Source organism: Falco punctatus (assembly GCF_963210335.1).
Source record: "Falco punctatus genome assembly, chromosome: 18".
Lineage (NCBI taxonomy): Eukaryota > Metazoa > Chordata > Aves > Falconiformes > Falconidae > Falco > Falco punctatus.
This window is the reverse complement of record NC_137598.1, coordinates 4082942-4096051: the sequence shown is the minus strand read 5'-3', so window position 1 is coordinate 4096051 and position 13110 is coordinate 4082942. Positions and strand designations below refer to the sequence as shown.

The window sequence follows — 13110 nt, the reverse complement described above, 5'->3', positions numbered from 1 at the left end:
CCCCAGTACCCCCCCAGCACCCAGCCCCAGCTCTCCCAGCCCCAGCTCTCCCAGCCCCAGCACCCACCCCAGCGCCCCCACCCCAGCGCCCCCACCCCCAAAACCCAGCACCCAGTACAGCACCCACCCCAGTACCTAGCCCCAGCACTCCCACCCCCAGCACCCAGACCCAGCACCCAGACCCAGTGCCCCCACCCCCCAGCATCCACCCTGCACCCCACCCCCCAGTACCCCCCCAGTGCCCAGCACCCCCACCCCCAGCCCCCACCCCCAGCACCCCCCAGCCCCAGCCCCCACCCCTGCACCCACCCCCAGCGCCCCCACCCCCAGAACCCAGCCCCCAGCCCAGCACCCACCCCAGCAACCCAGTGCCCAGCCCCAACGCCCCCCACCCCCAGCACCCACCCCAGCACCCAGCCTGCACCCTGCACCCACCCCAGCACGCCCCCCACCCCCAGCACCCACCCTGCACCCACCTCCCAGTACCCCCCAGTGCCCAGCACCCCCACCCCCAGCACCCCCCAGCCCCAGCCCCCAGCCCAGCACCCACCCCAGCAACCCAGTGCCCAGCCCCAGCGCCCCCCACCCCCAGCACCCACCCCAGCACCCAGCCTGCACCCTGCACCCACCCCAGCATGGCCCCCCACCCCCAGCACCCACCCTGCACCCACCTCAGCGCCCCCACCCCCAGCACCCACTCCAGCGCCCAGCCCCAGTGCCCCCACCTCACCCACCCCCCACCCCCAGCACCCACCCCCCAGCCCCACCCAGCCCCGCACAGACCTGGCTCCTTGGCCTTGGACCGAGGCGATGTCTGGGGGAGGCACGGGCACTGCAGAGGGAGAACCGACAGGGAGGTGAGTCCCCACGCCCCCAAATGTCCCCCGAACCCCACAGGCTCCCCCCGCCCCCCCAAACCCCACGGGTTTCCCCCCCACCCTGGGTGCTCACCGGCCGGCTTGAACCACGTAGGGCTGGCAAGCGCTGCAGTCGAAGCCTTCATCCGCAGCCTGCTCCACCTCCTCCTCCGTGAAGAGGCTGTCGCACGCCGCGTGCAGCCACCTGCGGGCAGCAGGGACCCCGTCACGCCCCCCCCCCGAACACCAAGGACCCCCCCCAACCCTGACCCTGGGGCGGGGGGGGAGCTGGCTGCTTGGGGGGGGGGGTGGGGGGGTGCAGTGCTCACCGATCGCAGTGCCGGCACTGGATGAGCAGATCGTCCTCCACGTATTTCTCGCGGCAGAAGGGGCAGACGACCAAGCTGGCGCAGGGCGCGCAGTGGGTGTAGTTGTTCTGCCACTCGCAGTGGAACCCGGGGGACGCTGCCCCGCACTGCACGCAGCACACGCACCTGGCGGGGTGGGGGGGGGGGAAAAGGGAGGAGAGCCCCCAGGGCTCAGCACCAGCCCTGAGCACCCACTCCCAAGGGCTCCCCCGTGTCCTCCTCCTCCCCCCCCCACCCCCACCCGCGCACCATTTGCATTTCCAGCCGCCCTTGGGCACGGTTTTGCAAGGGGGGGTCCAGGCAGTACGTGTGGTAGCTGATGTCGCAGTCGTCGCAGAGCAGGAGGGCGAGAGGGGTCGGAGGCTTTGCGCGCACACCCTCGCAGACGATGCATTCCACGCAGCGCCAGCCCTTCAGCAGCATCACCTTCGTGATCTAGGAATTGGGGGGGGGGGGGGGGGGGGTGTCTGTGTGAGCCCTAGGCACGGCCACCGGGGTCCCCAGCCTTAGTTGTGGCTGCAGGGGACACCCTGGGGGACACTCCAGGGCACGGCACGACAGCGTGGACACGCTGGGCACAACCTTGGGTGGCCCCAAGGGGCACAGTGCGGTCCTGCCCACCCAGCACAGGGCTGGGGGGGTTCCCAGTCTCCCTCACCTTGCTGTTGACGCAGTAGGGGTGGTAGCACTGGGAGCACTGGGAGCAGGCAAGGAGGTGCCCCTCGGCCCCCCGCGCCCGAAGCTGCCGCACCACCACGACACACATGTCCTGGGAGAGAGAGGCTGTGAGAGGAGCTGGGAGGGGGGAACGGGGAGGGGGGGGGACAGGAGCTGGCGGGCGGGGGGGGGGGTGACAGGGGACAGAAATCTGTCCGGCCCCGTCCGTCGGTCCGGCCTGGAGCACCCCGCTTACCTGCATGAGCACGAACTTGTCGGTGTTGGAAAAGAGGACAACCGTGTTCTGCATCGTGTCATCATCGTCCCTCATCCTCCTCCTTGCTAGGCGAGCTCTCCACGTCGGCGAGCTGGGGACAGAGTTGGAGGGGGAGGGGGGCTCAGCACCAAGGACCCCCACTCTCCGGGCAGTTTCGGGAGGCAACAACCAAACTCCGGTGCCAAACTGGGGGGGGGGGGGGGGGGGGGGGGGCACAGGAACAGGCAGGCACAGCAGACCCCCTGCCCACCTGTGAGCCAGCCCCTCCCCAGCTCTACACTTGTGGGGGGTGAAACCAGCCCCCACAGCACAACCCCCCAGGCAGCCACCTCCCCCCCAGGACCCCCACCCACCCCACAGGGTCCCAAACCTTTCCGAGGCAATGGGATGGTGGGGAAGGGGATGGGGGGGAAACGCTCGGCTCTCAGCTCTGGCACTTAACAGCTTGGGGGGACACCCCCCTGCCCCCAGCCCCCACCTCCGCCCCCAGCCCAGCCTTACTGCTAGGGTGTCAACAGACGAGGTGGTCGACTTCAGGCGCGCACGGCCCCGGCCCGGCCCCCGTGGGACCCACCTCGGGGGCGCCTCCGCCCCGGGGAAGCTGCTGCTGCGACCCTAGGGCCAAGGGGAGAGGGGGGGGGCGGGTTACAGCAACCGGGGGTGGGGGGGGGGCACGGCCGGACCCCCACCGTGCATCCCAGCCGGGGCAGGGGCAGCGGAGGGGCATGGCCCCCATCCCACCCCACAGCCCTTGCCTACTCGCCGCAGGGGCAGCCCAGGGAGGGGGGCACGGCCCCTGGCGGGGCAGTAAGGGTGCTGGACCCCTTGGGTGTGTCCCCCCCCCCCCCCCCCAATACCTGCTTGACACGGGGAGCGCCCCGGGGGAGCTGCGCCGCCGGCTCTTGTCCCCGTCCCCTTGGCGGCCGGTTCGAAGAGCAACGAGTCGATCGGTCTCGGCACCCAGCGGTAGCGACCCCGGCGTCCCTCCTTCTGCAGGCTGGCATCGGCCGAAGGTGGTCCCAGCTCCAGGGACAGCGAGCCCCCCCCCTCAGGGTCCGGGGACCCCAGCAGCGGCTCCGAGCCGGGGAAGCTGCTGCTGGTGTCCCCCTGACTCAAGTTGGAGATCTCATTGAGGATGTCGGGGCGGGGGCGCAGGGCTGGGGGCTCGGAGCCCCCCTCGTCCCCACGTTCCAGCAGCTTCTCCCCGGCGGCGCACACCTCCATGGGGGTCTCGGGGCCCAGCTCCTCCGGTTTCCAGGAGCAGGGGGGATCCCTTGGCTTCGGGGTCCCCCCCAGCCCGGCCTTCCTCCAGCGCATCCTCCTCACTCAGCGGCGGGGAGCTGCCACTGGTGCCCTCCCGCTCCAGCCTCGGAGCCTCTTCTTCTTCCTCCTCCTCCTCCTCGGGCAGACCCGGGAAGGGTCCCAGCTCCGGGGCTGGGCTGGTATGGGGGCCATCTCGGGGGGGCTGGCTGGCGACACCCCCTCCCCACCGGCTGTCTCCATCTCCTCATCCTCAGGGGGCTCGGTGGGGCCTGGGGTGCAGGCAGGGGAGCCCAGGAGGGGTGGCGGGGAGCCGGGGGGCTCGGTGTCCATGGCAGTGGCGGGGCTGCCGGGGGGCTCGGGCAGGGCTGGGGGGGGAGGCTCAGCCACTTCGTCCTCCTTGACGTCAGGCGAGGGGTCTGGGGGGTGGGCAGGTGAGATGGCGTGGAGATCTGGAAGGGTGAAGAGGAAGGGACGGTGACGCCACAGCCCCCCGCCAGAGACACCCACCCCTCACACCCCCTCCTAAAACCCCGGTGCCACCCCCAGACCCACCTGGGGGAGCAGGGGGTGGGAGTGCCGTCTCCAGGGGCAGCAAGGGCTCTGGCTCCATCTCCATCTCCTCTTCGGGGGACACCTCCGGGGCCAGGGTGGGCGCTTCCTCTGCCACCGCCACCTCGGGAAGGAGACCTGCGGGATGGGGCCAGGGGTGAGGGAGGTATGGGGGTCCCCTCCAGCCCCCCGTGCCACCCAGCCTGGGGTTGAGGCAACTCAGCCTGGCCCTGGGACACCCCAGACCTGCCGGGTACCCCCAAAATGGGACATCGAAACACGCAATCGGGGTCAACAGGTTCAGGGTCACACAAGACCAGTGCGAGGACCTGGGTGTAGGACCCCTGCACCCATGGGAGACAACAGGAGGGGATGGGGACAGACTGAGAACCCTCTATTTACCTGGTGGCTTCAGGTCCTCCTCAGGGGGCAGCTCGCTGGGGAGCAGCTCTTCGGGGGGCAGCTCATCAGGGGGTGGTTCTTCGGGGGGCAGCTCGTCGAGGAGTGGCTCTTCGGGGGGCAGCTCGCTGGGGGGCAGCTCATCGAGGAGCGGCTCTTCGGGGGGCAGCTCGTCATGGGGAAGTTCCTCGGGGGGCGGCTCATGATCAGGTGGTTCCTCGGGGGGCAGCTCGTCATGGGGAGGTTCCTCGGGGGGCAGCTCGTCATGGGGAGGTTCCTCGGGGGGCAGCTCGTCATGGGGAGGTTCCTCGGGGGGCAGCTCGTCATGGGGAGGTTCCTCGGGGGGCAGCTCGTCATGGGGAGGTTCCTCGGGGGGCAGCTCGTCATGGGGAGGTTCCTCGGGGGGCAGCTCGTCATGGGGAGGTTCCTCGGGGGGCAGCTCGTCATGGGGAGGTTCCTCGGGGGGCAGCTCGTCATGGGGAGGTTCCTCGGGGGGCAGCTCGTCATGGGGAGGTTCCTCGGGGGGCAGCTCGTCATGGAGAGGTTCCTCGGGGGGCAGCTCGTCATGGGGAGGTTCCTCGGGGGGCAGCTCGTCATGGGGAGGTTCCTCGGGGGGCAGCTCGTCATGGGTAGGTTCCTCGGGGGGCAGCTCGTCATGGGGAGGTTCCTCGGGGGGCAGCTCGTCATGGGGAGGTTCCTCGGGGGGCAGCTCGTCATGGGGTAACTCACCAAGGGGCAATTTGCCAAGGGACAGCTCATCAGGGGGCAGCTTGTCAAGCAGTGGTTCACTGGGGGGCAATTTGTCAAGGGGCGGCTCGTCGGGGGGCAGCTCGTCAAGGAGCGGCTCGTCGGGAGGCAGCTCGTCAAGGAGCGGCTCGTCGGGGGGCAGCTCGTCAGGGGGCGGCTCCTCGGGGGGCAACTCATCAAGGGGCGGCTCCTCGGGGGGCAACTCATCAAGGGGCGGCTCCTCGGGGGGCAACTCATCAAGGGGCGGCTCCTCGGGGGGCAACTCATCAAGGGGCGGCTCCTCGGGGGGCAACTCGTCAAGGGGCAGCTCCTCGGGGGGCAACTCGTCAAGGGGCAGCTCCTCGGGGGGCAACTCGTCAAGGGGCAGCTCCTCGGGGGGCAACTCGTCAAGGGGCAGCTCCTCGGGGGGCAACTTGTCAAGGGGCAGCTCCTCGGGTGGTGGTTTACTGGGGGGCAGCTCGTCAAGGGGAGGTACGTCGAGGGGCAACTCGTCGTCAAGGGGCAGCTCATCGAGGGGTGGCTCGTTGAGGGGTGGTCTCTCGAGGGGCAGCTCATCGAGGGGGGGCTCATCAGAGGGCAGTATGAGAGGAGGGGGCTGCACGTCGAGGGTCAGTTCATCAGGGGGCACCTCCGCAGGGGTCAGCTCGCCGGGAGGAGACCCGCTATCAGCCAGGGGTGCCTCTTGGGGGTCCCCCTCCAGCTGCGTCTCCTCATCACACCCCACAGGCTCCAGCTTGGGTGGGGGGCCAGGCACATCCGTCGGCTCGCTGCAGCCGGGGGACGCCAACCTGGAGGGGGGGACGGGGACACCAGGTGAGGGGAGGGGGTGGCATGAGCCGCTTCTACCCCCAAAGGAGGCACCCAGCCCGACACCCCCCAAGTAGTCCCCCCATCCCCACTCACATCTGGGGGGGGGGGGTCCGGCTGCGGCGCGTGTGCCGCTACCCCGCGGGCATCCTCTGCGGCGCGGCGCTGCTGGCAGCCCTCGCACACCGAGTAGCTCCTGTCCCACTGGCAGCCGGGGTCGAGCCCCGCCGGGCGCCGGCCACAATCGGAGCAGACGCGGCAGTTCTGGAAAGAGGGGTGGGAGAAAAGCACGTCAAGGGGGCTGGGGGGGGGGGGGGAGTGGGCTAGGTACCCCTGTACCCCCCTCGGCAAGAGCAGGACGTACCTTGCACTTCCAGGAGTCGGCAGGGAGAGCCTCGATGGCCGGCTGCATGCAGAAGGTGTGGTAGCCCTTATCGCAAGCCTCGCAAACCAGCATCATGGAGTCCTCGCCGGGCTGCCTGCGGGGTGCGGGGGGACAGGGGTGAGGGTCGCGTCCCCCTCGTTGCGTCGTGTGTCCCCCTTCCCCGGGTCACAGGGACGCGGGCTCACCTGCAGGTCTGGCACACTTTGCACTCGGGGCACTGCCAGCCCGAGCGTTTGCGGGGCGTCAGGGCGATGTCCAGGCAAGCGCCGTGGTAGTGCTGCCCGCAGCTGGTGCAGAAAACCAAATCCCGCAGGTCGCCCGGCCCATCGCACACCGAGCACCGGGCATCCTCTGCACGGGGGAACAGAGCCGGGGGGCTGTCAGAGCCACCCCCTGACCCACCGGGACCCCCCCTCTGGGGTGGGAGGGGCCCCAGCCCCCCACCCCAGGCCAGCCACCCCTTGCACCCAGGGCCAGCAGCCCCAGCCCCCACGCACCCATCTGCACAGCTTCGGTGGCGTGATCGGGACAGAGGAGCCGCAGGGTCTTCATGGACTGGAAGCAGCCGGCAGCGGCGGCGCAGGGGAAGTGGTAGAGGCGGGGACAGCCGGCCGCCCGGCACGGGATGGTGGCCCCCGTCCGCCGACAGTGTTCACATTTCTGAAACCAAGAGTCCAACGGGGTCAGAGACGCTGCCAGGGGCCGGGCTGAGCCCCCCCCCCCCCCCAACCTACCCCGGGATCCGCTTTTACCTGTGAGATCCCTGAGAAAACAGCTCTGTCCACACCGACCAGCCCCGCCGCCTCCTGCCCCACGCCGGTGGACCAGGCTGCGCACCAGCGATGGACCCAGCAGTGCCCTGTGGGGAGGGGGCGTCAGTGACAGCACCGGGGGGGAAGGGGAACACACAGAGGGGCGCGACGGGGACCCCAGCGCCGGGGGGGTGGGGAGGGGAACACACAGAGGGGCGCGACGGGGACCCCAGCACCGGGGGGTGGGGAACACACAGAGGGGCGCGACGGGGACCCCAGCACCGGGGGACTGGGAAACACAGAGGGGCACGACGGGGACCCCAGCACCGGGGGGGGTGGGGAACACACAGAGGGGCGCGACGGGGACCCCAGCACCGGGGGGGAGGGGAACACACAGAGGGGCGCGACGGGGACCCCAGCACCGGGGGGGGTGGGGAACACACAGAGGGGCGCGACGGGGACCCCAGCACCGGGGGGGGAGGGGAACACACAGAGGGGCGCGACGGGGACCCCAGCACCGGGGGGGAGGGGAACACACAGAGGGGCGCGACGGGGACCCCAGCACCGGGGGGGGTGGGGAACACACAGAGGGGCGCGACGGGGACCCCAGCACCGGGGGGGAGGGGAACACACAGAGGGGCGCGACGGGGACCCCAGCGCCGGGGGGGTGGGGAGGGGAACACACAGAGGGGTGCGACGGGGACCCCAGCACCGGGGGGGTGGGGAGGGGAACACACAGAGGGGCGCGACGGGGACCCCAGCACCGGGGGGGTGGGGAGGGGAACACACAGAGGGGCGCGACGGGGACCCCAGCACCGGGGGACTGGGAAACACAGAGGGGCGCAACGGGGACCCCAGCACCGGGGGGGGTGGGGAACACACAGAGGGGTGCGACGGGGACCCCAGCACCGGGGGGGAGGGGAACACACAGAGGGGCGCGACGGGGACCCCAGCACCGGGGGGGGAGGGGAACACACAGAGGGGCGCGACGGGGACCCCAGCACCGGGGGGGGAGGGGAACACACAGAGGGGCGCGACGGGGACCCCAGCACCGGGGGGGGAGGGGAACACACAGAGGGGCGCGACGGGGACCCCAGCACCGGGGGGGGAGGGGAACACACAGAGGGGCGCGACGGGGACCCCAGCACCGGGGGGGGAGGGGAACACACAGAGGGGCGCGACGGGGACCCCAGCACCGGGGGGGGAGGGGAACACACAGAGGGGTGCGACGGGGACCCCAGCACCGGGGGGGGAGGGGAACACACAGAGGGGCGCGACGGGGACCCCAGCACCGGGGGGGGAGGGGAACACACAGAGGGGCGCGACGGGGACCCCAGCACCGGGGGGGGAGGGGAACACACAGAGGGGCGCGACGGGGACCCCAGCACCGGGGGACTGGGAACACACAGAGGGGCGCGACGGGGACCCCAGCACCGGGGGACTGGGAAACACAGAGGGGCGCGACGGGGACCCCAGCACCGGGGGGGGTGGGGAACACACAGAGGGGTGCGACGGGGACCCCAGCACCGGGGGGGTGGGGAACACACAGAGGGGCGCGACGGGGACCCCAGCACCGGGGGGGTGGGGAACACAGAGGGGGGACCCCAGCACCGGGGGGGTGGGGAACACAGAGGGGGGACCCCAGCACCGGGGGGGTGGGGAACACAGAGGGGGGACCCCAGCACCGGGGGGGTGGGGAACACAGAGGGGGGACCCCAGCACCGGGGGGGTGGGGAACACAGAGGGGGGACCCCAGCACCGGGGGGGTGGGGAACACAGAGGGGGGACCCCAGCACCGGGGGGGTGGGGAGGGGAACACACAGAGGGGCGCAACGGGGACCCCAGCACTCACCCGTCGGCTCAAAGAGCTGCGCCGGAGTCACCTGCTCGGAGAAACCAATCTGTGCCACGTCGTCACCCACGGGCTCCAGCTGGGGGGGGGGCTGGCCGGGACCCTCGGGGGGCTCGTGCCCCACCAGCCGCTCAGGCCAGTCGGGCGCTGGCTCAAAGCGCTGCAGCTCCCGCTGCCCGTGCGGGCTCCAGTCCCCACAGTTGCAGAGGGCGCAGCGACGGGCTGGCGGGCTGGGGAAACACGGGGTGGGGAGGTCAGGGATGCTCAGGACACCCCCACTTCACGCCCCCTCCCATCCCCACCCCCACCCCAGCCCCCCCATCCTCACCTGCCAGCCTGGGGAGGTCCCTTCGTGTCTGTGCTCTCTGGCTCCGGCCCCGCGGAGGCTCCTTCGGGGGGTTTCAGGGGGTCTCCCTCCGCGCTGCCCATCTCCTCCGAGGCCACGGCCCCATCGGCTGCCGGGAGAGCGGGTGTCAGCCACCGTGGGAGGGGGAGGTGACAAGAACGGGTGCCCCCCCACCCCCCCCACCCCCAGTGCCCTGCCCCGGGCTCACCTGGCGCGTCCGCGTCCTTCTCCTCGCTGGGCAGCTTCTGTTCATCCATCCTGCCTCCGGCGTCCCTCGGGGGAGGCCCGCGGCTGCGAGGGGGCGAGAGCCATCAGCACGGGGGTAAAGGGACCCACAGCCCCCCCCCCCCCCCGCCCCAAGACCACCCCCACCCCCACCCAAGGAACAGGGCAGCCCCCTCCAGTTCCGTTTCCCCCCCCCCCCCCAGGGCAAGTTTGTGGGGTCTCAACCTGGTGGAAGCGACCCCCCACACACACACATGCTGCACATCCCGGTTCCCCGGGGGTCCGAGAGACCCTGTGCCCCACCTTGGGGACAGTTCCTCACCAGTACCCCACGACCCCCCAGGTGCCCCCCACCCCCCAGCATATCTAGGGCAGCCCAGTCCCCACCAGCAAAGCCACAGGGGGGGGGCTGAGGGTGCATGACCTCAATTAAACCCAGGCCGGGGCGGGGGGGGGGGGGGTCAACCTCAGCTCCACTGCACACTGGCACCCCGGGGGGTCACCGGGACCCCCGAGAAGCCACCCAGACACACCCCCCCCCCCAGCAGAAGCAGCACCGCATCCAGCAGCTGGGGGAAGCACCCTCAGTGAAGCTGGGACACCCCCCCCCCCCCCCCCAAGTGCCTCCCAGGTGGGATTTGGGGGGCAGCGATAAAGCGGGGTGCCCAGGTCCCCCCTGCCGGTCCTGCCCGTGCCTCAGTTTCCCCAGGCACAGCGTCAAAGCCATGCGGTGCCGGGGGGGGTCCCAGGGGGAGGGTCACCCCCCCAACACCACGACTAAAGCTGGGGGAGGGCCACGGCCCCACCCCCAGCCACCCCCTCCCACCGGTATGTCACGCGCACCCCAAAAACCCGGGGGGGGACCCAAGCGGCTGCGGGGGGGAGGGGGCAGTAAAGGAGACCCCAAAGTACAAGCCACGCGCAGGAAGAGGGGGCCTGGGCTGCACCCGGGGGGGCACGACTCTTCCCCCCCCCCCCCCCCCCCAAAATCACAGGGGGCTGGGGGGGTCGCACTGGGGCAGCCCCCGACCCCCCAAAACCCCACCTTGCCCCCCCAGGACGGTGCGGGGGAGGGGGGGAGTCGCGGAAGGAGCCCCGGGCCGGGCGCGGAGCCGTTGGGGAGGGTCCCGGCCCGGGGGCGGATACGTGCCCCCCCCCCCCCCCCCCTCCCCCAGCAAACCGCCTCCGGTTCCCCGGTGATCCCGGGGGGATTAGGGCCGCCCCGGAGCGGCTGCGCCCTCCCCGGAAGGGCCCCGGCGTGCACCGGGACCGGGGGGTGGGGGGGGGGGTCGGTGGAAGGGCCCTGCCCGCGCCCCCGGGGGGGCTGAAGCACCGCGCGGGGACCCCCCCTCCTCCCCGGTGCCCCCGAGCCGCGCTCCCCCCCGCTCCTTCCCCGGTGCGACCGGGGGGGGCCGAGCCAGCCAGGCCCGCCGCGGCCTACCCGGCCACCGGCACCGGGGCCCCGGAGCGCCGGGCCCGGCCGTACCTCCCCGCTCAGGCGGCGGCCCGGGCCCCGCCGTCTCCCGCGGTCGGGGAGAACCCCCGGTAACGGCAGCGGACACAAAGGGAACCGGGGGGGCCGCGCTCCGGGCCCGGCCGCCGGGGAGGCCTAGCCGGGAGGAGGCGGCGGCGGCGGCGCGGCCCGGCCCGGCGCGGCGGAGGCGGTGCGGCCTGGGGCCGAACGTGGAGCCTCTCCCTTCCGGGGCCTCAGGGCCCGGGCCCGAAGGCGCGGGAGCCCCGGTAGAGCCACCCCCCACCCGCCGCCCGGTTCTTACCCCCGCGGCCGCCCTACGCCGACGGGCCTCGGGGCGCGGGGCGGACGGTGCTCCCCGGCGCGGCCATTTCCAGAGGAAAGTAGGTCCCGCCGCCCGCCCCCGCCCCGCCCCGCCCGCCCCCGCCCGCCCCGCCGGGGCCGCCGCGCTGCGCCCTGGGGGCCGCGGCCGGGGGGCGCCGCGCCCGCACTACTTGGCGGCGGGGGCTCGGGCGGAGGGAGACGGTGCGCGGCGGGCGCTGCGGCAGCGGGGGGTGTGACGGCGCGGGCCGCAGCGCACGCTGCCGGGAGGGATCCTTCCGCGACGCTTAACCCCGCCGGCGCCGGGGCGGGCGGCGCGCACGTGGGCACGGCGGGGCGGCACCGGGCAGCGGCCCTGGCTCCGCCCCGGCACCGGAGCGGCCCCGCTGTGGGACGCGGCTGGCCCTGGGTGACCGTTCCGTACCCCGTACCCCGGTTCCGGGCTGTTCCCGGTTCTGGCTCCAGCGTTTAGTCCCCGAGGGTACGGGAACGGGAGCCCCCACGGTCCTGCCCCACGCGTGGGGGAAGCGGTAAGGACCGGGGGTTACTCCCGATACCGGGCAGGCGGGGCCATATGCACACGGGAAGCCCCTCACCCGCTCTATGCCCCGTGGACCCCCAGCCCGCATCGCGGGGGGGACGGGAAACGACCACCCCCCCCGAGCAGCAGCTCCCCCCCCCCCCCCGGTCCCAAAGGGGGACCCCCGGTAGGCACCGGCCAGCTCCCGGGCGGGGAGAGGACAGGTACAGAGTGGGCAAGGCTCCCCCCCGGGATCCTGAGCCCCCCCCCCCAGACCCGAGGGGGGGATATTGGGGGCACAGACCCCCGCTAACCCCTCAGGCTGCAACATGCCAAGCCCCAGCGCCCACTCCCCTCGGTGCCCCAACACTGACCGTGGGGGGAGGAGGGGGGAGGGGGCACGGAGCAACCCCCCCCCGCACCCCACTTCCCTTTTCAGCAGCTCCCCACTCTGCTCCAACAGCGTAATTAGGTAATTAGCAGTAATTAGCCTGACTGGGTGGAGATAAGCCACATGGGGAACCACAGCCAGGCTGGGCACCCCAGAGCCCCCCCACGCTCACCCAGTCCAGCGTTTGGTTTTGGGGGAAGGGGAACAGGGCTGCAGACCCCCCCCCCCCCAGGGGGGCAGTGATGGCCCAGGGTGCCCAGCCCCATGGTGAGGGGGTGGGTTTTGGGGGGCTGGGGGGGGGGGAACAGGGCTGCAGACCCCCCCCCCCAGGGGGGCAGTGATGGCCCAGGGTGCCCAGCCCCATGGTGAGGGGGTGGGTTTTGGGGGGCTGGGGGGGGGGGAACAGGGCTGCAGACCCCCCCCCAGGGGGGCAGTGATGGCCCAGGGTGCCCAGCCCCATAGCAGGAATAGGGGGGGCTCTGCCCCACAGTGCCTCCAAGGTTGGGGGGAGCCCCATTCTGTGGTGTTAGGGGATCCCCACAAGCTGCCTCACCCCCCCCCACCCACCCCCATGGGGAGCAGCCCCCCCAGGCTGGGCTCTGAGGGGGGGGGGTCAGACACAAAACAACGTTTAATTAATTGTTCCAGCCCCACAGCCCCCACACCCACGAGCGGCGGCTGCCAGCAGGGCACAGCCCCACACTGGGAACAAACCCCCACATCCAGCCCTGGCCCCCCCATAACTGGGGGGGGGGGGGGGGGGGAGGGGAACAGCTCCTGTGTGTCCTTGTGCGTGGCGGGGGGGGGGGCGTAGCAGCTCTAAAGGGGGTGCTCCCCACCTGGGATAGGACCCCTGCCCCACTCCCAGCCCCCTGTGAGCCCCACGGCCAGTGCAAAGTGCGATGTCCCATACAACAGTGGGA

The 13110-nt window shown here is 72.4% G+C and overlaps 1 protein-coding gene across 1 annotated transcript; it reads right to left on the bottom strand.

Annotated features, from left to right (window-relative positions):
- Window positions 1–947: 947 nt before the first annotated feature.
- KMT2D (lysine methyltransferase 2D) lies at window positions 948–12456 on the bottom strand (the record flags this gene model as incomplete). The annotated part of the gene is given in 29 exon segments (XM_080368220.1): window positions 948–1062; window positions 1187–1351; window positions 1475–1509; window positions 1511–1660; window positions 1884–1994; window positions 2139–2207; window positions 2209–2250; window positions 2661–2716; window positions 2719–2755; window positions 2757–2774; window positions 3017–3037; window positions 3040–3077; window positions 3080–3104; window positions 3106–3141; window positions 3144–3410; window positions 3412–3617; window positions 3620–3871; window positions 3975–4109; window positions 4374–5905; window positions 6021–6034; window positions 6036–6188; window positions 6289–6403; window positions 6495–6660; window positions 6807–6969; window positions 7062–7168; window positions 8914–9143; window positions 9242–9368; window positions 9468–9550; window positions 11260–12456. Coding segments are annotated over 28 exon segments (4434 nt in total). The 5' UTR covers window positions 9517–9550; window positions 11260–12456.
- Window positions 12457–13110: the final 654 nt, after the last annotated feature.